Raw genomic sequence first — 27,193 nt, 5'->3', positions numbered from 1 at the left:
TATGGAACAGCACTTAATAAACTTGCTTATTAAGCAATTACAGCTATTTCCAGTTTAAATGGTAATCCTAATTTCTTATAATTACTGGATTCTATTGAATGGCGCACAGCACCGCACCCCGATGGGAAACAGGATTGATGCTTTTCCTTAAACCTCAGGGCTACATGGCCTCAGTCATTAAGTTTAATAGCAAAACATGAGTTACACTTATTGGGGTTGACTGGTGGCTTCGCGGCGCCCATGCTAATTTAACGAGCCAGCCTTTGATTACACAGCATCTTTAAAGACACAGGTGACTCATCTGTTCCGCACCAACTCCCCTCGCTGGGGTCTTATTCATGTCACTTTGTATGTTGTTTCTGCTCGGACAAAGTGTTTGTGTGGATAAGGGAGAAAGCTGCTGATACAAATGTCATTCTATGCCTACACTGCTTTCCTATTTTCAGCAAAAAATAACATTAACTCTGAAAAAGTAGGTTCAACAAAAAAGTAAACCTGGTGATATTTGTAGATACGACTGTGTCTGTGAGACTGGGGTGGGTAGATATGAACAAACATTCCCCAGAAAAATACATACAGTGCCTTGCGAAAGTATTCGGCCCCCTTGAACTTTGCGACCTTTTGCCACATTTCAGGCTTCAAACATAAAGATATAAAACTGTATTTTTTTGTGAAGAATCAACAACAAGTGGGACACAATCATGAAGTGGAACGACATTTATTGGATATTTCAAACTTTTTTAACAAATCAAAAACTGAAAAATTGGGCGTGCAAAATTATTCAGCCCCCTTAAGTTAATACTTTGTAGCGCCACCTTTTGCTGCGATTACAGCTGTAAGTCGCTTGGGGTACGTCTCTATCAGTTTTGCACATCGAGAGACTGACATTTTTCCCCATTCCTCCTTGCAAAACAGCTCGAGCTCAGTGAGGTTGGATGGAGAGCATTTGTGAACAGCAGTTTTCAGTTCTTTCCACAGATTCTCGATTGGATTCAGGTCTGGACGTTGACTTGGCCATTCTAACACCTGGATATTTTTATTTTTGAACCATTCCATTGTATATTTTGCTTTATGTTTTGGATCATTGTCTTGTTGGAAGACAAATCTCCGTCCCAGTCTCAGGTCTTTTGCAGACTCCATCAGGTTTTCTTCCAGAATGGTCCTGTATTTGGCTCCATCCATCTTCCCATCAATTTTAACCATCTTCCCTGTCCCTGCTGAAGAAAAGCAGGCCCAAACCATGATGCTGCCACCACCATGTTTGACAGTGGGGATGGTGTGTTCAGCTGTGTTGCTTTTACGCCAAACATAACGTTTTGCATTGTTGCCAAAAAGTTCAATTTTGGTTTCATCTGACCAGAGCACCTTCTTCCACATGTTTGGTGTGTCTCCCAGGTGGCTTGTGGCAAACTTTAAACAACACTTTTTATGGATATCTTTAAGAAATGGCTTTCTTCTTGCCACTCTTCCATAAAGGCCAGATTTGTGCAATATACGACTGATTGTTGTCCTATGGACAGAGTCTCCCACCTCAGCTGTAGATCTCTGCAGTTCATCCAGAGTGATCATGGGCTTCTTGGCTGCATCTCTGATCAGTCTTCTCCTTGTATGAGCTGAAAGTTTAGAGGGACGGCCAGGTCTTGGTAGATTTGCAGTGGTCTGATACTCCTTCCATTTCAATATTATCGCTTGCACAGTGCTCCTTGGGATGTTTAAAGCTTGGGAAATCTTTTTGTATCCAAATCCGGCTTTAAACTTCTTCACAACAGTATCTCGGACCTGCCTGTTGTGTTCCTTGTTCTTCATGATGCTCTCTGCGCTTTTGACGGACCTCTGAGACTATCACAGTGCAGGTGCATTTATACGGAGACTTGATTACACACAGGTGGATTGTATTTATCATCATTAGTCATTTAGGTCAACATTGGATCATTCAGAGATCCTCACTGAACTTCTGGAGAGAGTTTGCTGCACTGAAAGTAAAGGGGCTGAATAATTTTGCACGCCCAATTTTTCAGTTTTTGATTTGTTAAAAAAGTTTGAAATATCCAATAAATGTCGTTCCACTTCATGATTGTGTCCCACTTGTTGTTGATTCTTCACAAAAAATACAGTTTTATATCTTTATGTTTGAAGCCTGAAATGTGGCAAAAGGTTGCAAAGTTCAAGGGGGCCGAATACTTTCGCAAGGCACTGTAATTGGGGCTTAAGTATCTGAGCAATGACAAAGCAGGAGGTCAATACGATTATGTTTACTGTAGGATCATATGGCTATGCTTTATGTCCTGTAACTGGGTCTTAATAACTGAGGCAGTTTGTAGACTGTAGTTTGACTGGTGTGATCACGTCTATTGAGTTGCACTTTAAAATACATCAATGTATTCACAGTCTGAAAGCACTTGGGGCTACAGGGGAAGCATTCTCTTTAAGGTAAACAGGGGTGGAGGTGGTTTACAATTAACATTTGCCATGAAAGCATTTCTATTCAGACTGGCAGTTACAATTTTCTAATTTCCTGGTGGCTGGGCGTCTGTCTCAGCTTCCCTACCTTTACCCACAGGGCATCATTAGAAAACCGGGAGGAGCCATTCACAACGGGCCTTTACCAAATGAGGAAAGCCACAAAACACTTCCTCTTCTACGGCCAAGCACAGAAAAAAATAAAGAATCAACACACTATACAATTCCCCACATTCAGCACCTTGGCGTTTAGATGTAGACCCTCTCTTCTCTACAGCTGTGTGTGTAATCAAAGCCCACTTATCACCACTCTGTGTGTAAATGGAGAGGTGGATGTAGGCCTGCAGTCCTGCCATCTTCCTGTGAAGCCCTAGGACACAGACAGACAGTGGAGTGCTCAAACCTGAAGGGATCCATCCCAATGAGTCATGCAGGCAGACAAATCTCCACCCAGAATGGGCCGGCCTCCAAACCAGGAGATCTGTGTAATCCTCGCTGTAAAGCACGGGGCCTAAAGATGTCTTTTCCTGTCTGCTGCCAAAGCCAATGAGGCAGGACTAGTGAGGAGTACAGGGACGGACTGCGGGGGGCCTCAACACCTGCCGCTGCCTGCTGGTCACCACTCCTCCACTCCACTCTTTCATTGGTACAATAGAGTAGGACTCTACAGAGCAGTGACGGCACCATTAGTCAGTCTGGTTGGGTCATCATCATCAGCAGACATCATTACTGTCTCTAGTCTACATGGCCATTTCATCTGGACGGGAGGATAAGATCTGGTCAGGAGAGAGCCACACCAGTAGTCAAACTCAGTTTAGGAAGTTTAGCATATTTCAGTGATATCATCTGTTTCACTGTTAGTAAGATTGTTTGAAGAGCGATACAACAAGAACATACAGTGAGTCCAAAAATATCTACTGTGGATCAGATCAACACCACCAAATCACATCTACAGCTCTCTGCCTGACATTCCCTGAGCTGGGGTCAATAAGGAACACTTCTCACAACATTTTCCTCTCAACATGGTTTTTCTCGTGTACACTTACTCCTCAAAATATGAAATGTAATTTAGTGAAATTACATCTCTTGTCAGTTTTATCAGGAACAAACCTATGACCAAACGAATAGCACATGCTGACCCTGAATGTGGTTTAAAATGAGGGTAATCAATTGAAATTAAATTGTTATAGCTACGTATTTTCTGTAGAGGAAATGGCATAGAAACACAATTGCTTTCCACTGACTTATTGGATGCAACATATAGTTTCCACTATGTAAAGAACACAACCTTGGGAAAGATACACCAAATTGCAAAGGTAAATGTTAGCGCTTCTCCAAAAAACACACACTGATATCATACTGAAACATGCCACTTGTAATGTAATAGCTAAATTATGCATATGACTGCGCTAGGATGTAATGTTACTTTAATCTATAAACAAAACATGCCTTCTGATTGCCTAGTTGTTCGCAAAACAATTATCCATCACTCAATCATTTCCAATACACTCTCACTCTCACCCTTTCACTGACTAACCCTTTCACTGACTAACCCTTTCACTGACTAACCCTTTCACTGGCTAACCCTTTCACTGACTAACCCTTTCACTGACTAACCCTTTCACTGACTAACCCTTTCACTGACTAACCCTTTCACTGGCTAACCCTTTCACTGACTAACCCTTTCACTGACTAACCCTTTCACTGACTAACCCTTTCACTGACTAACCCTTTCACTGACTAACCCTTTCACTGGCTAACCCTTTCACTGACTAACCCTTTCACTGGCTAACCCTTTCACTGACTAACCCTTTCACTGACTAACCCTTTCACTGGCTAACCCCTTCACTGACTAACCCTTTCACTGACTAACCCTTTCACTGACTAACCCTTTCACTGGCTAACCCTTTCACTGACTAACCCTTTCACTGACTAACCCTTTCACTGACTAACCCTTTCACTGACTAACCCTTTCACTGACTAACCCTTTCACTGACTAACCCTTTCACTGACTAACCCTTTCACTGACTAACCCTTTCACTGACTAACCCTTTCACTGGCTAACCCTTTCACTGACTAACCCTTTCACTGGCTAACCCTTTCACTGACTAACCCTTTCACTGACTAACCCTTTCACTGGCTAACCCTTTCACTGGCTAACCCTTTCACTGACTAACCCTTTCACTGACTAACCCTTTCACTGACTAACCCTTTCACTGACTAACCCTTTCACTGGCTAACCCTTCACTGACTAACCCTTTCACTGGCTAACCCTTTCATTGGCTAACCCCTTCACTGACTAACCCTTTCACTGACTAACCCTTTCACTGGCTAACCCTTCACTGGCTAACCCCTTCACTGGCTAACCCTTTCACTGGCTAACCCTTTCACTGGCTAACCCTTTCACTGACTAACCCTTTCACTGACTAACCCTTTCACTGACTAACCCTTTCACTGGCTAACCCTTTCATTGGCTAACCCCTTCACTGACTAACCCTTTCACTGACTAACCCTTTCACTGGCTAACCCTTCACTGGCTAACCCTTTCACTGGCTAACCCTTCACTGGCTAACCCCTTCACTGACTAACCCTTTCACTGGCTAACCCCTTCACTGACTAACCCTTTCACTGGCTAACCCTTTCATTGGCTAACCCCTTCACTGACTAACCCTTTCACTGACTAACCCTTTCACTGGCTAACCCTTCACTGACTAACCCTTTCACTGACTAACCCTTTCATTGACTAACTCTTTCACTGACTAGCCCTTTCACTGACTAACCTTTCACTGACTAACCCTTCACTGACTAACCCTTTCACTGGCTAACCCCTTCACTGACTAACCCTTTCACTGGCTAACCCCTTCACTGACTAACCCTTTCACTGACTAACCCTTTCACTGACTAACCCTTTCACTGGCTAACCCCTTCACTGACTAACCCTTTCACTGACTAACCCTTTCACTGGCTAACCCTTTCATTGGCTAACCCCTTCACTGACTAACCCTTTCACTGACTAACCCTTTCACTCGCTAACCCCTTCACTTACTAACCCTTTCACTGACTAACCCTTTCACTGACTAACCCTTTCACTGGCTAACCCTTTCACTGGCTAACCCTTTCACTGACTAACCCTTTCACTGACTAACCCTTCACTGACTAACCCTTTCACTGACTAACCCTTTCATTGACTAACTCTTTCACTGACTAACCCTTTCACTGACTAACCTTTCACTGACTAACCCTTCACTGACTAACGTTTTCACTGGCTAACCCCTTCACTGACTAACCCTTTCACTGGCTAACCCTTTCACTGGCTAACCCCTTCACTGGCTAACCCTTTCACTGACTAACCCTTTCACTGACTAACCCTTTCACTGACTAACCTTTCACTGACTAACCCTTTCACTGACTAACCCTTTCACTGACTAACCCTTCACTGACTAACCCTTCACTGGCTAACCCTTCACTGACTAACCCTTTCACCGACTAACCCTTCACTGACTAACCCTTCACTGACTAACCCTTTCACTGACTAACCCTTTCACTGACTAACCCTTCACTGACTAACCCTTTCACTCTCCCAGTCAGTCAGTCTTTCACTCTCATTCAAATGTTGAAATCGAAAAGGTTCAAATGTCCAGGTGGTTGAATTGGGTGGATGGGGACATAAGAAAAGTAAATGAGAGCTTTCTCACAGAGGACATTGTAGTCCAGTCCCCTACTTCCCATGCTCTGTGTATGGAGGAAAACATACATGTCCTCCCCTTGGAGCAAGCAGGGGCATGGAACAAACTTCACAAATAAACAGAAAAAGTTACATTGAAAATGAAAAAGAAGGAATAAACATGCAATGCATTGCTGGCAAGACGTTCATCCTTATCGCATTTATTTATTTCCTCGTCAAAGACCAAAAAAAAAATGTAAACCAAAAAACTGCATAGATCATCTGTATGGAGGAAACTTCATGAGTCAAACTGAACAGTCCAGACGGTGGATGAGAGAGATGCACATACAAACCTGGGCTCTTAAACTGATCCGGGCTGTGCAGGTGCTGGAGGGGGGAGTTGCAGGCGGAGGTGGCATGCTCACTGTGCAGCATCTGAGCCGCCTGGGGCCCCAGGGAGCCATAGTCCGCAAAGGAGCAGGGCGCCCCCCTCTGGTCACTGGGCGCAGAGTAAAACCCGTAATCGTGAAAGCCTGAGAGGTACAGTATAGGTTGGGGAGGGGGAGGGGAAGGGACTCCATCATTGTGGAAAACGTTTGGTTTCATTGTTTCACAGTAGTCAATGTCCAGACTCATAAGCATGGCATGGTGGTTGGTGTGTGACTACTTATGAGGGGTTAATTTGGCTGAGATACATTGTGTCCTCTCCCTGCTCTCCCTCCCCAGCAGATCCTGCTGCCAGTCTGAGTGTCTGAGGTGTAGAAATCTGTCGGAACCAGGGTAACGCATCATCCCTCTATAGGGAACCCAACCCATTTAGTGGAATTACATGGTTGACTGTCTAAGATAATAGGATGTTTGACTGTCTAAGATAATAGGATGTTTGACTGTCTACGATAATAGGATTGTTGACGGTCTAAGATAATAGGACGGTTGAGTGTCAAATAAGATAATAGGATGGTTGACTATCTAAGATAATAGGATGGTTGACTGTCTAAGATAATAGGACGGTTGAATGTCAAATAAGATAATAGGATGGTTGATTGTCTAAGATAATAGGATGGTTGACTATCTAAGATAATAGGATGGTTGACTGTCTAAGATAATAGGATGTTTGACTGTCTAAGGTAATAGGATGGCTAACTGTCTAAGATAATAGGATGGTTAACTGGCTAGTAACAATCATACGACAAACAGTGAAGTAGGAGCTTTTTGAGGTAGTAGACTGGCTGTCTCTAAATCCTATACATGAATCAATCTAACCTGATTCCCTCACATTGTCCTGCAATTCAGAGAGAGGGATGAAATTGGAGAATCATTAAAAACACAGGTCAATACATCTTTAATTTGACGACTACAATGCTTACTGGACATATCTGATGTAAACACATCATTCAACGGGAGGAAAATGTAGAATGCGTACAAATCAATAATTAATTTCATGCCTCTGATTTTGAACCACTACTACTACATATTGAGGTCTATGCATGTGACATTTTCTTTGGGTTGGATAACAAAGAGACACATTCATGTTTACCGACCATTACCAAAAGGCAGGGCTCCAAAACACTCCACACTTATTGGGCCATTCAAACGTGGCCCTCATTCCACACAGATGGAGGATTATCAACGCTTCAGAAATCGTCATTCAGCAATAAGACGTGCTGACATTTACTGCTTGTCCTCTTAATCTGAGACAAGCTGCTCTTATAAAGAGAGCCATTAAAGGCAATTGTTCCCTCTCGCACCTCTTCAATATGGGGAGTTAATCCACTCAAGGAAAAGCTGAGATTGGCGTCAGCGGCTCTTTTCATGGCAGGTCTCCCTGCTGTGTGCTTGTTTTTTATATGAGTCTCCAACTGAAGAGGCGATCAAAGCCGTGCCACACCTAGACCGCCATAATGAGCTTGTCAGCAGCTGCCAAATGGAATCTAAACACCAGGCGTGTTCCTTAGCCGGCGCTTTAGGGCCTCCCAGTTTCAACGCGCACTACTCGGGCTCCATTCCCACTTCTTAAATAATGGGCTCCTAAAATGGCAGACTTCCAGTCATGTACAGTAAACCCTGAGACGTGGAACAAAGCTCCATAACGCAATAACCCTTTACATCTCTCTTAAGCAACTGCTACAGAAAATCGATCAGTCTTTACCAATGAGGAAAATGATGACAACTCAGAACTCAGAGAAGGGCAACATTAATGGGAAGATAAAGGAATGAATGAGTGAACGGGTCGATGCAGGAATAAAAAATTATGATAAAACCGTACTTTCACCTCCAGTTTTACATACACTAGGTCGACTGTGCCTTTAAACAGCTTGGAAAATTCCAGAAAATGATGTCATGGCCTTAGAAGCTTCTGATAGGCTAACTGACATCATTTGAGTCAATTGGAGGTGTACCTGTGGATGTATTTCAAGGCCTACCTTCAAACTCAGTGCCTCTTTGCTTGACATAATGGGAAAATCAAAAGAAATCAGCCAAGACCTCAGAAAAATAACCTCCACAAGTCTGGTTCATCCTTGGGAGCAATTTCCAAATGCCTGATGGTACCACGTTCATCTGTACAAACAATAGTACAACATACCGCTCAGGAAGGAGACGCGTTCTGTCACCTAGAGATGAACGTACTTTGTGGCGAAACGTGCAAATCAATCCCAAAACAACAGCAAAGGACCTTAAGAAGATGCTGGAGGAAACAGGTACAAACGTATCTATATCCACAGTAAAACGAGTCCTAAGGACAACAAAGTTGAGGTATTGGAGTGGCCATCACAAAGCCCTGACCTCAATCCTATAGAAAATTTGTGGGCAGAACTCAAAAAGCGTGTGCGAGCAAGGAGGCCTACAAACCTGACTCAGTTACACCAGCTCTGTCAGAAGGAATAGGCCAAAAATTCAACTAACTTATTGTGGGAAGCTTGTGGAAGGCTACCCAAAACATTTGACCCAAGTTAAACAATTTAAAGGCAATGCTACCAAATACTAATTGAGTGTATGTACACTTCTGACCCACTGGGAATGTGATGCAAGAAATAAAAGCTGAAATAAATCATTCTCTCTACGATTATTCTGACATTTCACATTCTTAAAATAAAGTGGTGATCGTAACTGACCTAAGACAGATCATTTTTACTAGGATTAAATGTCAGGGATTGTGAAAAAGTGAGTAAATGTATTTGGCTAAAGTGTATGTAAACTTCCGACTTCAACTGTAAATCTTTCCAACCTAAGACAAGTCTTCCAAACAAGTCTAGAAATGAGAGAATGTCAAGGAGCTGTTATGACTCCAGTGGTATCAGACAGAGCTGTCTCCTCTCAGTGTGATAGAGAGGATATGACAGGACCCAGGGACAGGTGCTGAGTCACCAGTGATCTGCACTCAACCCTCAGTCCATCTCTGTATCTTAGTTTTGGAGGCTGCCTGGCTGGCTGCTGTCTATCTGTCTGTCTGTCTGTCTGTCTGTCTGTCTGTCTGTGCCCGACTGTCACACGGGTGGCCATTCAGCATTCTGCACGTGCTCCAGTGACATTAAATCCAGCTGCACCTCCACTGTACCCCACACCACAGCCATGCCACCAACCACAGAGCCAGTACTCCCAGGCAGGGACGTTCTCTTACACACACCAACGACCTGAGAGACACTCCCTCTGCAGCACGGGAATGAGGACTCTGTGAGGAGGATGGGCCAGGTTGAATTATGGACGAGGGCATTTCACAGGGTCACTGCTTTTCTCTGAAGGATGTGCTCTTTTCCGGGACTGGGGAAAAAGGATAAGGGACCAAATTTCCTGAGTGTTCCACCTCCTTATCTTCACCCCTGCCCACCATTCTCCTTTCTTCTGCCTGTGCTATGGAATGCCGCCTTCAGGCGACTTTCACGGGAGATACGCATTCAGCCCAGCTTTAATCATTAAGGACACCAGGAGAAAACTAGGGACACTTGTGTTTAATCCGTTTGTGACATCCACGCTAATAGCCGTCCGTCCTTGAGTTTCCGAGGTGGTTTTCCCATGCTCATCTCTAATTAGACAAGCTTCCTCTGCTTCCTCTCCTCTTCCTAATTAGATCTTTAACAACAAACAAGCAGCGACCTTTACAAAGGCCTTGCCACAATCTCCCCCATTAGTTAAACGGCTGAGAGGTGCTAGGCTGAGGGAGGGGAGGGGGGGAGGCCCTGCTTTGTCCCTGGCCCAGCCACACCACCCGTGCCACATCCGTATGGTACCGGCTGCCAGGCCCCCGACAATGGCAGCTTCCTGTTGCAATCTGCATAATTCCGCCAATTCCAGGATAGCGGGAACGACAGGACACAAAGACGACATCCACAGACACAACAAATACACATGGCGGCTTTGTTTGCGCTGACACGGACAATTAGTCCTCAGCTGCTGGCATGAGGCCTCTCACTGCCGGGAGGGTCTTATCTAATAAAGCCAGGCAAAATTACTTTTATTGTTCAGGTAGATTGCGTCTAATGATAGTGCCACCAGTGGGAGAGGATATGAATAAAATTAGGCTCACTGAAAACGCTCCCTTCTATGGACCAAAGCTGCCATCTGGGAGAGGCAGAATAGCTTGATTATCTTCCCCAACTAATTTTCTTTTCAGAGCAAACAAATGATTTAAGCTACTTTCACTTGGGCGAAGGTGAGAAACAGAACGAGAGTGACGAAAAGTGGCTGAACATCAAAGATGTAGAAATAATGGCTTTCCTTTGATCATCCTAACAGACATATGTTTTTTACCAAGCTGTTAGAGAGGGCCTAATTCTCCCATTTCTCTACACTAGCGCATTTCTGTTGGGGGATGGACGGGGGCTTGTATATGTGTGTATGCATACAATCCCTGTGGTGCTTTGGAGTAAAGCTCATTATAAACTACAGTACTGTATTTCTATATTAAAGGAACATCTGGTCCAATCAATGGAACTACGACAAATGAATAATAATAAGCCAGGATGGAATATCATATCGCACAATGACTTTTTTCTTAGAATAGAACACAATACTGCATGTCTCTCTGACCACTTTAACATGCAAGGAGCATTCACACATTACCTAGACCCTTTCTCAGTTTTTGTTCTGTAGATAATAAATGCATTGTGGCTATCAGTACTCACCAGTGTGGAACATAAAAATGTACATTCTGATTGAGGTGACTGAGGACAGAAACAGTGCCATAAAACAATGCTTTACAGACAGTCACAGCACTGAAAGTCTCCTACAATAACAGTATGTGACTATTCAACCGAGGAGGACACTTTGTGCTCCAGTGTAATACGTCTTCCCTTGGTCTTTCATGGTTAGGTAAAGGTGGATGCTCAGACACTTGTGCACGACCTCAGGGATACCTAGAACCCTATACCCACTACCTAGAACCCTATACTGAGGAGTTTAAACTGGACATGGGGTCAGTGGAGGGGACACGCACACACGCATCGATAGATCATCATCTCTGTAGAGTGATTACTCAGGTAGGCTGGGCATTAGGCCCCCACAGCTGCAGCAGGATCACCGATCATATCTGTTATGAGCCTGAGACCATCCCATTATTAATATTCACACCATCTAACTGGAACAATGGCCCCTTCTTTGGACTTTCTTTTTCTCCCCACACTGGTCTAATTGGATGTAATTACTCATCTACAAAACAAATTAGCAGGTTGAGGTTGCCTTGGCGACCAGATCAGGCGGCCCAGCAGTGCGAATCGTTCGCCGAGCTCCATTTATACTGATAATTATCCCTCTCTTCTCCCTCTCTCTCTCCCTATTTCCCACTGGCCAGGGGCTGCTGGGGTGGGAGTGGGCAGCTCTCGTCGGCCAGTTCAGAACTTACTGCCCAGGGTTGGAGACGCTGCATCTCTCATAGCATACTGCCATCACGAGGGTGGCTTTCTTCAAGTAGATATATGCTCCTGTCTCATTTCCACTTTGCCAGATGACTGCCTCTAAGGAGCGATTCTAAACCACTGCCTTGAAACTTGCTACTTTACTCATCTCTTTGAAGAAAACAGACAAAGAAGCCTATCATGTTCATGGTAAATGTAGTGGATATTTCCTCAACCACTTTAGAGAGAGGACGAAGTGTTTAAGAGTGCACAAGTCTGTGATTATCCTGACACTGAATTCCCCAAAATACACATAAACACTCACACACACATTAATACACATACACTCCGTCACAGACGTGTGCACACACACATGCTGTCACTGGCACACACACACGCACACACCTAGAGCAATGTTTGCTCCATCCCTACCTCTCATCTGCCCCCTCTGAATTCCTTGGTGGCTATAAGCACACATCACACCGCAGAGGACGTCAATATACCTGTCATACGGATTCCCAAATTAGCTTTGAATTTCACAGCAACTGTAATTAGCTACTTTATTTCCATCGCTGCCGTTTTAAAAATAAAAAACTGCCGCTTTCTGTGCTGCCGAGACTAGCTTTCACTTTCCATTTGAAATAGTATTTTCTGACTGAATGGGTGACTAATTAACAGCACTAGACCCCCTTTTCAAAGACAGCGGCATTTCATAAATAATACATATTTAATGTCTTGTCATTTTATGCTCAGAGAGGCTTGGCTAATGAATTTTAACAGATGATTTATTCCTGCATTTGCTAGCCCATACCCAGGCCTTTGTTCTCCTTTAGGCTTTCATTCTTTCTCTCTTTCTTCCGCTCGCAATCCTTTTTCAAACACTGATAGCTTCCAAAAGTGCCTCATCACAGGAAAATAACCGTTTTTAATGTTGTCTGATAGTGAATGACAGGCGTCTAATCAGCCATGTGACAATGTGATGTGTGACTGGGCTACTTTCCCTCCTGCAGGTGTGAGTCAGGAGACCTATGGAACAATAGAACAGTTCTGGTCCTATACTGTCCTTCTAACAACACAACATTCACATTTTGACAAGGGTTTTGGTTAGTGTTAATGAGTGTTTATGAGTGACTCGTGATTTATAAGGTATAGCTATGAATATTCATAAGTTGCTCCAACTTCCACTGAAACCAAAGTGAGTGAGGCCATGACTCAAGCCTGCCTGAAAGCCCATTGGGAGAGGCTCAGCATGGATCAACCTCCAGGGACTTCTCCCCAGTGACCCCTGAACATCTGCCAGCCACAGCTGTGTGAGCAACTGCACTGGGACAGGACAGGAGCAGGCGAGAAGGGGACAGGGACGCCTTGCCATCCCCAAAGTGTCACATCTTCTCCCTGGGCCCCAGTCAAACTGGGGGAAAACACTGTCACATGGATTGGTTTGGCATGCTATACCTAGGACATGTGATGCTCTTCTGGGCTCGTCACTGAGCTAAGCTAAGCGGAGCAGCATCTGGGGCGAACGGACGGACCTGAGCACCCGTGGGGCCCGGGAGCCAGATTAATTTAGCCCAGCAAACGCAGCCAATCCCAGACTCCTCTGGGGCACTTCCCAGGATCACAGAGCTTGTTGGGAGGAAATGGATAATGATCTCAGATAATGTGTCAAAATGTGCCAAATTATTTCCCTCTTCAAGCAAGCTGTGGGTTGATCAGTGGAAAACAAAACAGCCAGGGTTCAGTGGAGGAGAATACTGAAAAACCCATCTACATAAGAACCTCTTGTTTCTCTTTAAGGTAGAATAGAACCATAGGATAACAGTTTTCCTGGGAATTTTGGACATCTACTTTGTGCATGACAAGTACTTTTTGCAGCAATTGTTTACAGATTATTTGACTTATAATTCACTGCATCACAATTCCAGTGGGTCAGAAGTTTACATACACTAAGTTGACTGTGCCTTTTAACAGCTTGGAAAATTCATGGCTTTAGAAGCTTCTGATAGACTAATTGACAAAATTTGAGTCAATTGGTGGTGTACCTGTGGATGTATTTCAAGGCCTACCTTCAAACTCAGTGCCTCTTTGCTTGACATCATGGGAAAATCAAAAGAAATCAGCCAAGACCTCAGAAAAATAATTGTAGACCTTAACAAGTCTGGTTCATCCTTGGAAGCAATTTCCAAACACCTGAAGGTACAACTTTCATCTGTACAAACAATAGTACGCAAGTATAAACACCATGGGACCACTCAGCCGTCATACCACTCAGGAAGGAGACGCGTTCTGTCACTTAGAGATGAACGTACTTTGTGGCGAAAAGTGCAAATCAATCCCAGAACAACAGCAAAGGACCTTGTGAAGATGCTGGAGGAAACAGGTACAAACGTATCTATATCCACAGTAAAACGGCATAACCTGAAATGCCGCTCTGCAAGGTAGAAACCACTGCTCCAAAACCGCCATAAAAAAGCCAGACTATGGTTTGCAACTGCACATGGGGACAAAGATCATACTTTTTGGAGAAATATCCTATGGTCTGATGAAACAAAAATAGAACTGTTTGGCCGTAATGACCATCATTATGTTTGGAGGAGAAAGGAGGAGTCTTGCAAGCCGAAGAACACAATCCCAACCGTGAAGCACGGGGTGGCAGCATCATGTTGTGGGGGTGCTTTGCTGCAGGAGGGACTGGTGCACTTCACAAAATAGATGGCATTATGAGGTAGGACAATTATGTGGATATATTGAAGCAACATCTCAAGACATCAGTCAGGAAGTTAAAGCTTGGTCGCAAATGGGTCTTCCAAATGAACAATGACCCCAAGCATACTTCCAAAGTTGTGGCAAAATGGCTTAAGGGACAACAAAATCAAGGTATTGGAGTGGCCATCACAAAGCCCTGACCTCAATCCCATATAAAATTTGTGGGCAGAACTGAAAAAGTGTGTGCGAGCCAGGAGGCATACAAACCTGACTCAGTTACACCAGCTCTGTCAGGAGGAATGGGCCAAAATTCACCCATCTTATTGTGGGAAGCTTGTGGAAGTCTACCCGAAACGTTTGCCCCAAGTTAAACAATTTAAAGGCAATGCTACCAAATACTAATTGAGTGTATGTAAACTTCTGACCCACTGGGAATGTGGTGAAAGAAATAAAAGCTGAAATAAATCATTCTCTCTACGATTATTCTGACATTACACGTTCTTAAAATAAAGTGGTGATCCTAACTGACCTAAGACAGAACATTTTAACTAGGATTAAATGTCAGGAATTGTGAAAAACTGAGTTTAAATGTATTTGGCTAAAGTGTATGTAAACTTCAACTGTATCTATGTCAATGATACATCATCACAGATGTACACTATCGTTCAAAAGTCTGGGGTCACTTAGAAATGTCCTCGTTTTTGAAAGAAAAGCAATTTTTTTGTCCATTAAAATAACATCAAATTGATCAGAAATACATTGTAGATATTGTTAATGTTGTAAATGACTATTGCAGCTGGAAACAGCAGATTTTACATGAAATATCTACATAGGCGTACAGAGGCCCATTATCAGCAACCATCACTCCTGTGTTCCAATGGCACGTTGTGTTAGCTAATCCAAGTTTATCATTTGAAAAGGCGAATTGATCATTAGAAAAGCCTTTTGCAATTATATTGCCACAGCTGAAAACTGCCAGCATCCCGGAGTCGCCTCTTCACTGTTGACGTTGAGACTGGTGTTTTGCGGGTACCATTTAATGAAACTGCCAGTTGAGGACTTGTGAGGCGTCTGTTTCTCAAACTAGACACTCTAATGTACTTGTCCTCTTGCTCAGTTGTGCACCCTGGCCTCCCACTCCTCTTTCTATTCTGGTTAGAGCCAGTTTGCGCTGTTCTGTGAAGGGAGTAGTAAACAGCGTTGTACGAGATCTTCAGTTTCTTGGCAATTTCTTGCATGGAATAGCCTTCATTTCTCAGAACAAGAATAGACTGATGAGTTTCAGAAGAGTTGTTGTTTGTTTCTGGCCATTTTGAGCCTGTAATCAACCCCACAAATGCTGATGCTCCAGATACTCAACTAGTCTAAAGAAGGCCAGTTTTATTGCTTCTTTAATCAGACAACAGTTGTCAGCTGTGCTAACATAATTGCAAAAGGTTTTTCTAATGATCAATTAGTCTTTTCAAATTATAAACTTGGATTAGCTAACACAACGTACCATTGGAACACAGGAGTGATGGTTGCTGATAATGGGCCTCTGTACGCCTATGTAGATACTCCATAAAAAATATGCTGTTTCCAGCTGCAATAGTCATTTACAACATTAACAATGTCTACACTGTATTTCTGATCAAGTTGATGTTATTTTAATGGACGGAAAATGTGCCTTTCTTTCAAAAACAATGTTGCAGAGTGTAAATTGTGTATGTTGAAAACAACACATCCCTAAACCTATTTCACTGTTTAATTCCCTCTGAAAACAACATGTTACACTAGCAGGTGCTGCTTAATAGCACTATTATACAGTATGGGGTCCATTTCAGGCATAGAAATATGACTACCAAAGCATTATACTGTGCACTGTGCAGTGGGAAAGGTCACATTAAAGCATATCCTCAGTGTTTCACAGGTCACTGGGGGCCTAAAGACAGCATTGATTGGCCATAGAAAAGGCCCTGAGAGATGTGCTTATTCCAGAAATAATATTGGAGGGAACTAAAGCCACGTTAACCTTCAGCACAATGCACTTATTGTGTACCAAGGGACTGTTGGCCAGGAGAACCAGACATGTAATGAGTCTCTTCAGCTGACGAGACTGATCCGCTCCCACTGAGTCTTACTGACAACCACTTACTCACAAGGGAAGGAGGGTGTGGCAGACAGAGAAGAGAAAAGAGGGGTGGGAGAATGACAGGGAAAGGTAGAGAGAGAGAGAGAGCAGGACAGGGAAAGGTAGAGAGAGAGAAGAACAGGGAAAGGTAGAGAGAGAGAGAGAGAGAGAGAGAGAAGGACAGGGAATGGTAGAGAGAGAGAGAGAAGGACAGGGAATGGTAGAGAGAGAGAGAAGGACAGGGAAAGGTAGAGGGAGAGAGAAGAACAGGGAATTGTAAAGAGAGAGAGAACAGGGAAAGGTAGAGAGAGAGAGAAGGACAGGGAATGATAGAGAGAGGGACAGGGAAATGTAGAGAGAAAGAGAGAGGGACAGGGAAAGGTAGAGAGAGAGAGAGAAGGACAGGGAAAGGTAGAGAGAGAGAGAAGGACAGGGAAAGGTAGAGAGTGAGAGGACAGAGAAATGTAGAGAGAGAGAGAGATTGGACAGGGAAAGGTAGAGAGAGAGAAGGACAGGGATAGGTAGAGAGAGAGGACAGGGAAAGGTAGAGAGAGAAGGACAGGGAAATGTAGAGAGAGAGAGGGACAGGGAAAGGTAGAGAGAGAGGACAGGGAAAGGTAGAGAGAGAAGGACAGGGAAAGGTGTAGAGAGAGAGAAGAACAGGGAAAGTTAGATAGAGAGAGAAGAACAGGGAAAGGTAGAGAGAGAAGAACAGGGAATGGTAGAGAGAGAGAGGGGACAGGGAAAGGTAGAGAGAGAGAGAGAAACAGGGAATGGTAGAGAGAGAGCAGGACAGGGAAAGGTAGAGAGAGAGAGAGAAGAACAGGGAAAGGTAGAGAGAGAGAAGAACAGGGAAAGGTAGAGAGAGAGAAGAACAGGGAATGGTAGAGAGAGAGAGGACAGGGAAAGGTAGAGAGAGAAGGACATGGAAAGGTAGAGAGAGAGAGAAGAACAGGGAAAGGTAGAGAGAGAGAGAAGAACAGGGAATGGTAGAGAGAGAGAGGACAGGGAAAGGTAGAGAGAGAGGTGAGCGAGACAGGGAAAGGTAAAGAGAGAGAGAGAGAGAGAGAGAGGTGGAAAGGGAGAGAGTGAGACAGGGAAAAGTAGTGCGAGAGAGAGAGCAAAAGAGGAAAATGTAGAGAGAGAGAGAGCGAGACAGGGAAAGGTAGCCAGAGAGAGAAATATTGACAGGGAAAGGTAGAGAGAGAGATGGGGGGGGGGGACACGGGGAGAGACAGGGAGAGAGACAGAAAGAGAGACAGAACGAGAGACAGAACAAAAGACTGGACAGGGAAATGTAGAGCGAGAGAGAGGACAGGGAAAGGTAGAGAGAGAGAAGGACAGGGATAGGTAGAGAGAGAGAGGACAGGGAAAGGTAGAGAGAGAAGGACAGGGAAATGTAGAGAGAGAGAGGGACAGGGAAAGGTAGAGAGTGAGAGGACAGGGAAATGTAGAGAGAGAGAGGACAGGGAAATGTAGAGAGAGAGAGAGAGGACAGGGAAAGGTAGAGAGAGAGAAGGACAGGGAAAGGTAGAGAGAGAGAATAACAGGCAAATGTAGAGCGAGAGAGAGAAGGACAGGGAAAGGAAGAGAGAGAGAAGAACAGGGAAATGTAGCGAGAGAGACGACAGGGAAATGTAGAGAGAGAGAGGACAGGGAAATGTAGAGCGAGAGAGAAGAACAGGGAAAGGTAGAGAGAGAGCAGGACAGGGAAAGGTAGAGAGAGAGAGGACAGGGAAAGGTAAAGAGAGAGGTCAGGGAAAGGCAGAGAGAGAGAGCAGGACAGGGAAAGGTAGAGAGAGAGGACAGGGAAAGGTAGAGAGAGAGAGCAGGACAGGGAAAGGTAGAGAGAGAGAGCAGGACAGGGAAAGGTAGAGAGAGAGAGCAAGACAGGGAAAGGTAGAGAGAGAGGGAAAAACAGGGAAAGGTAGAGAGAGAAGGACAGGGAATGGTAGAGAGAGCGAGAGGACAGGGAAAGTTATAGAGAGGGAAGAACAGGGAATGGTAGAGAGAGAGAGAGGACAGGGAAAGGTAGAGAGAGAAGGACAGGGAAAGGTAGAGAGAGAGAAGAACAGGGAATGGTAGAGAGAGAGGACAGGGAAAGGTAGAGAGAGAGAGGACAGGGAAATGTAGAGAGAGAGAAGAACAGGGAAAGTTAGATAGAGAGAGAAGAACAGGGAAAGGTAGAGAGAGAAGAACAGGGAATGGTAGAGAGAGAGAGAGGACAGGGAAAGGTAGAGAGAGAGAGAGAAACAGGGAATGATAGAGAGAGAGCAGGACAGGGAAAGGTAGAGAGAGAGAGAAGAACAGGGAAAGGTAGAGAGAGGGAAGAACAGGGAAAGGTAGAGAGAGAGAAGAACAGGGAATGGTAGAGAGAGAGGACAGGGAAAGGTAGAGAGAGAAGGACAGGGAAAGGTAGAGAGAGAAGAACAGGGAAATGTAGAGAGAGAAGAACAGGGAATGGTAGAGAGAGAGAGGACAGGGAAAGGTAGAGAGAGAGGTGAGCGAGACAGGGAAAGGTAAAGAGAGAGAGAGAGAGAGAGAGAGAGAGGGGGAAAGGGAGAGAGTGAGACAGGGAAAAGTAGTGCGAGAGAGAGAGCAAAACAGGAAAATGTAGAGAGAGAGAGAGCGAGACAGGGAAAGGTAGCCAGAGAGAGAAATATTGACAGGGAAAGGTAGAGAGAGAGATGGGGGGGGGGGGGGGGGACACGGGGAGAGACAGGGAGAGAGACAGAAAGAGAGACAGAACGAGAGACAGAACGAAAGACTGGACAGGGAAATGTAGCGAGAGAGAGGACAGGGAAAGGTAGAGAGAGAAGGACAGGGATAGGTAGAGAGAGAGAGGACAGGGAAAGGTAGAGAGAGAAGGACAGGGAAATGTAGAGAGAGAGAGGGACAGGGAAAGGTAGAGAGTGAGAGGACAGGGAAATGTAGAGAGAGAGAGGACAGGGAAATGTAGAGAGAGAGAGAGAGAGAGGACAGGGAAAGGTAGAGAGAGAGAAGGACAGGGAAAGGTAGAGAGAGAGAATAACAGGGAAAGGTAGAGAGAGAGAGGGGACGGGGAAAGGAAGAGAGAGAGAGAAGAACAGGCAAATGTAGAGCGAGAGAGAGAAGGACAGGGAAAGGAAGAGAGAGAGAAGAACAGGGAAATGTAGCGAGAGAGACGACAGGGAAAGGTAGAGAGAGAGAAGAACAGGGAATGGTAGAGAGAGAGGACAGGGAAAGGTAGAGAGAGAAGGACAGGGAAAGGTGTAGAGAGAGAGAAGAACAGGGAAAGTTAGATAGAGAGAGAAGAACAGGGAAAGGTAGAGAGAGAAGAACAGGGAATGGTAGAGAGAGAGAGAGAGGACAGGGAAAGGTAGAGAGAGAGAGAGAAACAGGGAATAGTAGAGAGAGAGCAGGACAGGGAAAGGTAGAGAGAGAGAGAGAGAAGAACAGGGAAAGGTAGAGAGAGGGAAGAACAGGGAAAGGTAGAGAGAGAGAAGAACAGGGAATGGTAGAGAGAGAGAGGACAGGGAAAGGTAGAGAGAGAAGGACAGGGAAAGGTAGAGAGAGAGAAGAACAGGGAAAGGTAGAGAGAGAGAGAAGAACAGGGAATGGTAGAGAGAGAGAGGACAGGGAAAGGTAGAGAGAGAGGTGAGCGAGACAGGGAAAGGTAAAGAGAGAGAGAGAGAGAGAGAGAGGGGGAAAGGGAGAGAGTGAGACAGGGAAAAGTAGTGCGAGAGAGAGAGCAAAAGAGGAAAATGTAGAGAGAGAGAGAGCGAGACAGGGAAAGGTAGCCAGAGAGAGAAATATTGACAGGGAAAGGTAGAGAGAGAGATGGGGGGGGGGGACACGGGGAGAGACAGGGAGAGAGACAGAAAGAGAGACAGAACGAGAGACAGAACGAAAGACAGGGTGAAGGACAGGGAGAGAGTCAGGGAGAAAGAGACATGGAGAGAGTCAGGGGGAGAGTCAGGGAGAGAGACCGAAAGAGAGTCAGGGAGAGAGACAGAAAGAGAGACAGGGAGAGAGACAGAGAGAGAGACAATGAATTGAATTGAATTGACAGAGAGAGAGACAGGGCGATAGTCAGGGAGAGAAACAGGGAGAGAGACAGAAAGAGAGACAGAAATAGAGACAGGGTGACAGGGTGATAGTCAGGGAGAGAGACAGAAAGAAAGACCGGGAGAGAGACAGAGAGTCAGGGAGAGTGACAGAAAGAGAGACAGGGAGAGAGACAGAAAGAGAGACAGAAAGAGAGAAAGGGAGAGAGACAGAAAGAGAGACAGGGAGAGAGACAGAGAGAGAGTCAGGGAGAGAGACAGGGAGAGAGTCAGGGAGAGAGACAGAGAGAGTCAGGGAGAGAGACAGAAAGAGAGTCAGGGAGAGTGACAGAAAGAGAGTCAGGGAGAGAGACAGAAAGAGAGACAGGGAGAGAGACAGAAAGAGAGTCAGGGAGAGTGACAGAAAGAGAGACAGGGAGAGAGACAGAAAGAGAGACAGGGAGAGAGACAGGGAGAGAGACAGGGAGAGAGACAGAAAGAGAGACAGGGAGAGAGTCAGGGAGAGAGTCAGGGAGAGAGACAGGGAGAGAGTCAGGGAGAGAGACAGAAAGAGAGTCAGGGAGAGAGTCAGGGAGAGAGACAGGGAGAGAGACAGGGAGAGAGACAGAGAGAGTCAGGGAGAGAGACAGGGAGAGAGTCAGGGAGAGAGACAGGGAGAGAGACAGGGAGAGAGACAGAAAGAGAGTCAGGGAGAGTGACAGAAAGAGAGACAGGGAGAGAGACAGAAAGAGAGACAGGGAGAGAGACAGAAAGAGAGTTAGGGAGAGTGACAGAAAGAGAGACAGGGAGAGTGACAGAAAGAGAGACAGGGAGAGAGTCAGGGAGAGAGTCAGGGAGAGAGACAGAAAGAGAGTCAGGGAGAGAGACAGAAAGAGAGTCAGGGAGAGAGACAGGGAGAGAGTCAGGGAGAGAGACAGAAAGAGAGTCAGGGAGAGAGACAGAAAGAGAGTCAGGGAGAGAGAGAAAGAGAGTCAGGGAGAGTGACAGAAAGAGAGTCAGGGAGAGTGACAGAAAGAGAGACAGGGAGAGAGTCAGGGAAAGAGACAGGGAGAGAGTCAGGGAGAGAGACAGGGAGAGAGACAGGGAGAGAGACAGAAAGAGAGACAGGGAGAGAGACAGGGAGAGAGACAGAAAGAGAGACAGGGAGAGAGTCAGGGAGAGAGTCAGGGAGAGAGACAGAAAGAGAGTCAGGGAGAGAGACAGAAAGAGAGTCAGGGAGAGAGAGAAAGAGAGTCAGGGAGAGTGACAGAAAGAGAGACAGGGAGAGAGTCAGGGAGAGAGACAGGGAGAGAGTCAGGGAGAGAGACAGGGAGAGAGACAGGGAGAGAGACAGGGAGAGAGACAGGGAGAGAGACAGAAAGAACGGCAGGGAGAGAGACAGAAAGAAAGTCAGGGAGAGAGACAGAAAGAGAGACAGGGAGAGAGTCAGGGAGAGAGACAGAAAGAGAGTCAGGGAGAGAGACAGAAAGAGAGACAGGGAGAGAGTCAGGGAGAGAGACAGAAATAGAGACAGAGAGAGAGTCAGGGAGAGAGTCAGGGAGAGAGACAGAAAGAGAGACAGGGAGAGAGTCAGGGAGAGAGTCAGGGAGAGAGACAGAAAGAGAGACAGGGAGAGAGTCAGGGAGAGAGACAGGGAGAGAGACAGGGAGAGAGACAGGGAGAGAGAGAAAGGGTGAGGATGAGAGATAGAAGGGGAGGCAGAGGTTGAGGAAGCAAATGAGAGAGAGATAGTATCATGATAGTTTTACATTACAAATGACCGTGTGGTGAAGGGAGGCAGTCGCCACCAGCAGAGAGGGAAAGAGAGAGTGAGAGATAGAGTTAACAGTTAAGAGGTAGGTAGAGTAAGCAAAACATAAAAAATAAAAAATAAAAAATGAAGATAAAAGCTCAAAAGAGCATCCTCGGCCCTAATGAGCTCAGCAGCAGAAATTCCATGGCGATCGATGCACGATGCAGGTTTACAGGCGGAGGCCTTGAGAAAAAGAAGCGGCCATCTCATCTGAGACTCTGAAACATCCCACTCATTTCCGATGCACATAATAAGAGCTCATTCCTCTGGAGGAAGCTGAAAGGGCCCGAAGGAGAGACAGAGCAGGCAGAAATATCTCTGTTGAGTGGGATCGAGGCGATGGAGGAGGGGAGATTAGAGGGGAAGGGCAACAAGGCCTAAACCCCAGGCTGACATGACATTCACGCAGCTCCTCAGTTCTAGGAGAGAGGTGCATGATGGGGCTGATGCAACAGAAACAATGCTGCCACTCTGCATTCAAAGGTATGGTATTGCAGCATGTTTATCTGCTACAGTCGCCCTCTCTGTAATGCAGAGTTATGGGGCTGTGGAAATCTCCCATAGAATACTGTTTGAAACTAAAGCAACAAGTTGAAAAGCACACCTGCACACCTCCAATAAGGACCCCAGTGATGACGAGCTAACGAGCCAATCAAAAGTCAGCACTCCGATGAGTGACCTCCTTCTATTGGAGGATCAGAGGAGCGATCCAGTGATCGAGCATCTCACTGTAATGGCTGATCCCATTGTTCAGGAGCCCAATAAAGTCAGGTCAGAGTGCACCAGACCCTAGATTTCCTGATCGAGCACTCTGTCCATAGGAATGACAGGGCCACAGAGGATCCATCAATAACAACTGCTTTTGTCTCCTCACTGATCAACTCTATGGATTATATCCCAGTAATAAACCAACAAAGCAATACCTTCCCCAGGGCGTTTCATTCATCAGTGACTGTCAAACAGCCATCCCTATTCGATACGTCCATCCTCTAATATGTTCTCAGATGACCTCCGTAATAGAGGCTCCTCGTCTATTACATTCGCACAGAAGGACAAACACTGGGAAGGGAGGCATGGAGTAACATTGTGACTACACTCTTGTCATTCAGGGCTACATTGTTATGGCGTGATAGCGAGGCCAGTCCTTGGGATTACGCTAGTCAGAGAGTAAATAAAAGGGCCTCACGGAGGAGTTAAAAACCCCGTCCGTCATCAGCAGCAGCACTGCCCTGTCACGGAGAGGGAGGCCATGTGAGCGCGGTGTCCATCTGTCCGCTGTCATTAAGCCGTGGGCTGTCAGAGCCAGAGAGGAGAAAAGGGTGACACAGCCTCGTGTTGGGGATAGGGGACTGTCTTTCACTTACCCTTGGCTCTCTGCGGAGCAGGCAGGGACATGGCGCAGAGAAGACAGAGGCAGGGGTATAAGGCTCGCTCGGTGGGATGTTAAGCGTATGGGTAAATAGGAGCACGGCGGGGCGGTAATGAGATGCACCCGTCCACCCAGGCACAGCACGGCGCTGCAGCTCGGAGAGGCGACGGGCGGGAGATTAGCTGAGACGAAGGTCATGTTTAAACATGCTGCGTCTTCCTTAGCACCAAACCCTGTTTATCTACCATGTGTGTGTGTGTGTATGTGTATGTGTGTATGTGTATGTGTGTGTGTATGTGTGTGTGCGTGTGTGTGTGTTTGCGACAGGAAACATAGTGGTTAAGAGCGTTGGGCCAGTAACCTAAAGATCGCTGGTTCGAATCCCCAAGCTGACGAGGTGAAAAATCTGTCAATGTGCCCTTGAGTAAGGCCCTTACCCCTAGTTGCTCCTGTGAGTCACTCTGGATAAGAGCATCTGCTAAATGACTGAAATGTAAATGTAAAATGTGTGCAGTAAACTACGGGGCTGCTGGTGTCTGGAACCTCAGAGCTGAGACAGTCCCCTATGGCTCATTACCTAGTCTGCAGCAGACCTGTGAGGTCAACATTTACCTCACTACACCTCTGTCCTCACCTCCTCCTCATACATCCCCTGTCATTACCTCACTACACCTCTGTCCTCACCTCCTCCTCATACATCCCCTATCAGACAACCCAGAGTTGTGTTACAATCTGACAGCAGTACATGATGGGCCCCATGCATCTCAAACCTCCTCATTCTCTGGCAGATTGCTTGTTTTGAAGAGGCCTGATTGGAGAGAAATAACATCTGATTGGCTTCCTGTGTTCCCTGCGCTGAAAAGAATGGGTGTGTGTGGGTGAACGCGCCTGAGTGTATTGATGGGTCAGGATATATTTCCAAACAGTTTTCATCAGAACTTTGAGGTTTACATTCACATGATCATACTGCAGGACCACGAGCACATATAGCAGAGGCGCCACCAACGGGAGGCACTGTAGAACTCAGAGACAGATGACCTGAGTCCGATTAAGAAAAACAGTCTTCCCTAGAGCTTGGATGCTGCCTGTCAATTTCAAACACCAAGGTTGTTATTCAGTGCTATTGATTGCTTTAGTGTTATTGAGAAGGACAGAGCCAGATCTGTTAATGTAGCTGACTGGTGAATCAATGACGAGTGAGAAACAGGGAGAAGTGTGTGTGTGTACATTGTTAGCTAATCAATCAGTGCTATGTGTGTGTACAGTGAGTGGATGTCTCCAGGTTTTATGGTTGGAGGAGCCGTGTTAGTCACCGAGGGCTAAGGCAGACATATCGCATCACACCGCCAATGAAGAACTACACAAAAGTTGAATTCAGCCACTCATTTCTAATTTGGTCGAAATCGATTGAGCTACTTTATGTCCTAAACACCCAAATATTTTGGCGAGTCATTCTAAGACCGTGTTAGGATTGGAGAAGAAGTGTTGAGGGCTCCAATGTGTGTGGACTACATAAAGTATGTCTCCATGGGTGTGCTAAGGAGAAGCAGAGGAGCGGGAGAAGCTGGAGGGAGCAGCAGCCACACAGAACATGGACAGAGCAGAGTTTACCTGGCCCTGTGTTCTGCGGGTACGCCATGTAGCCGCCTTGTCCTCGGGCCCCCCTACCTGAGCCACGCGCTGCTGCCACCGCCGCTGCCGCCACCGGTCCGTACGCCGTCGCCGGGAAACCTGCGGGCACACAGAGGAAACATGTCACTCACTGTCATCCCAGACTAAGCTAGTTGAACCCAGAGGCTGCTCAGCAGGAGATCATCACAGTGTTCTAGTGTTCTATCGACACGCTCTGGGATCTGACATACACAGCCTTCCCATTAATACAGAGATAGCGAGAGGAAGAGAAAGAGTGAGAGAGAGACACAGAGAGAGACAAACAGCCTCCCATTTATACAGAGAGAGAGAGGGAGAGAAAGAGTCAGAGAGAGACACAGAGAGAGACAAACAGCCTCCCATTTATACAGAGAGAGAGAGGGTTAGAAAGAGTGAGAGAGAGACACAGAGAGAGACAAACAGCCTCCCATTTATACAGAGAGAGAGAGGGAGAGAAAGAGTGAGAGAGAGACACAGAGAGAGAGACAAACAGCCTCCCATTTATACAGAGATAGAGAGAGGGAGAGAAAGAGTGAGCGAGACACAGAGAGAGACAAACAGTCTTCCCATTTATACAGAGAGATAGAGGGAGAGAAAGAGTGAGAGAGAGACACACAGAGAGACAAACAGCCTTCCCATTTATACAGAGATAGAGAGAGACAGGGAGAGACACAGAGAGAGACAGGGAGAGACACAGAGAGAGAGAGAGACAAACAGCCTTCCCATTTATACAGAGAGAGAGAGAGAGACACAGAGACAGAGACAGGGAGAGACACAGAGAGAGACAGAGACAGGGAGAGACACAGAGAGAGAGACAAACAGCCTTCCCATTTATACAGAGAGAGAGAAAGAGACAGAGACAGAGACAAGGAGAGACACAGAGAGAGAGAGACAACAGAGAGAGAGAGACAAACAGCCTTCCCAAGTATACAGAGAGAAAGAGAGAGAGAGAGGGAGAGCGAGGTACACTTGTGAAGATGCGTGCATAAGCACATACACATAGATAGACACGCATGTATGTGCACACACACATATGCAATCACTCACTCACACACACTGTATCTTGTGAGAGGTTAGGGTAGGCGGGAGGTCCTCTCTTCCATGCTGAGCCTTCACTCGCCTAATTATCAGCACACACACACGCTGTGCTGCGCCGGGAGCTGGGCCGGTCACACTGTCGATAAACTGACAGGGGGGAGGGGGCACAATCATTTACTCAAATTAAATAATTAGGGCGCCTTAAAACGCTCACTATCGTTTCGATCAGGCCCAGTTGTGCATGCCTCTTAACTGAGTTAGCAGCAGCCAGTGAGCTCCACTTGGTGGAGGCTCTCTGTGCCATATTTCCACTTAGCGTGGGGAGACTATCTCAGCTGGGTGTCGTGGAGGGGATGTCAACGGCTTTACTCTGGGGACAGACCAGCTTCTTTAGAGCTTTACAGCATTGCTCTCTGGGAGATGTGGTTCTGTAATGTGTCCCCTGTATTTTCTTCTGGCCTCAGAAGATACCAGTTGCTACACTTTAAAAATGAGGGGTTCAACAACGGTTCTTCTAAGATCTTAGGGTT

The 27,193-nt window shown here is 45.9% G+C and overlaps 1 protein-coding gene across 50 annotated transcripts in view; it reads right to left on the bottom strand.

Moving 5' to 3' along the window:
* The window catches only part of LOC110537258 (RNA-binding protein Musashi homolog 2), a 362,383-nt gene that overhangs the window by 9,035 nt on the left and 326,155 nt on the right, over positions 1 to 27,193 (bottom strand). For 14 of the 50 annotated variants that reach the window (XR_005034923.2, XR_005034924.2, XR_005034925.2 and 11 more), the window contains exons 11-12: positions 25,587 to 25,706; positions 6,478 to 6,657 (exon numbers count right to left, since the gene is read on the bottom strand). Coding sequence is in view for 35 of the 50 variants with exons in the window: in XM_036937268.2 (XP_036793163.1) it covers positions 6,478 to 6,657; positions 25,587 to 25,706 (300 nt within the window). In the remaining 15 variants the exon portion in view is untranslated. The remainder of the gene's footprint in view (positions 1 to 6,477; positions 6,658 to 25,586; positions 25,707 to 27,193) is intronic. The other 36 variants (XR_016484953.1, XR_016484952.1, XR_005034926.2 and 33 more) reach the window with 3 other exon arrangements.

Source organism: Oncorhynchus mykiss, chromosome 12 (genome assembly GCF_057628025.1).
Source record: "Oncorhynchus mykiss isolate SJ-2025 chromosome 12, ASM5762802v1, whole genome shotgun sequence".
Classification (NCBI taxonomy): domain Eukaryota; kingdom Metazoa; phylum Chordata; class Actinopteri; order Salmoniformes; family Salmonidae; genus Oncorhynchus; species Oncorhynchus mykiss.
Note: the sequence above shows the minus strand (reverse complement) of the source record. Positions and strands in the feature narration are given on the sequence as shown.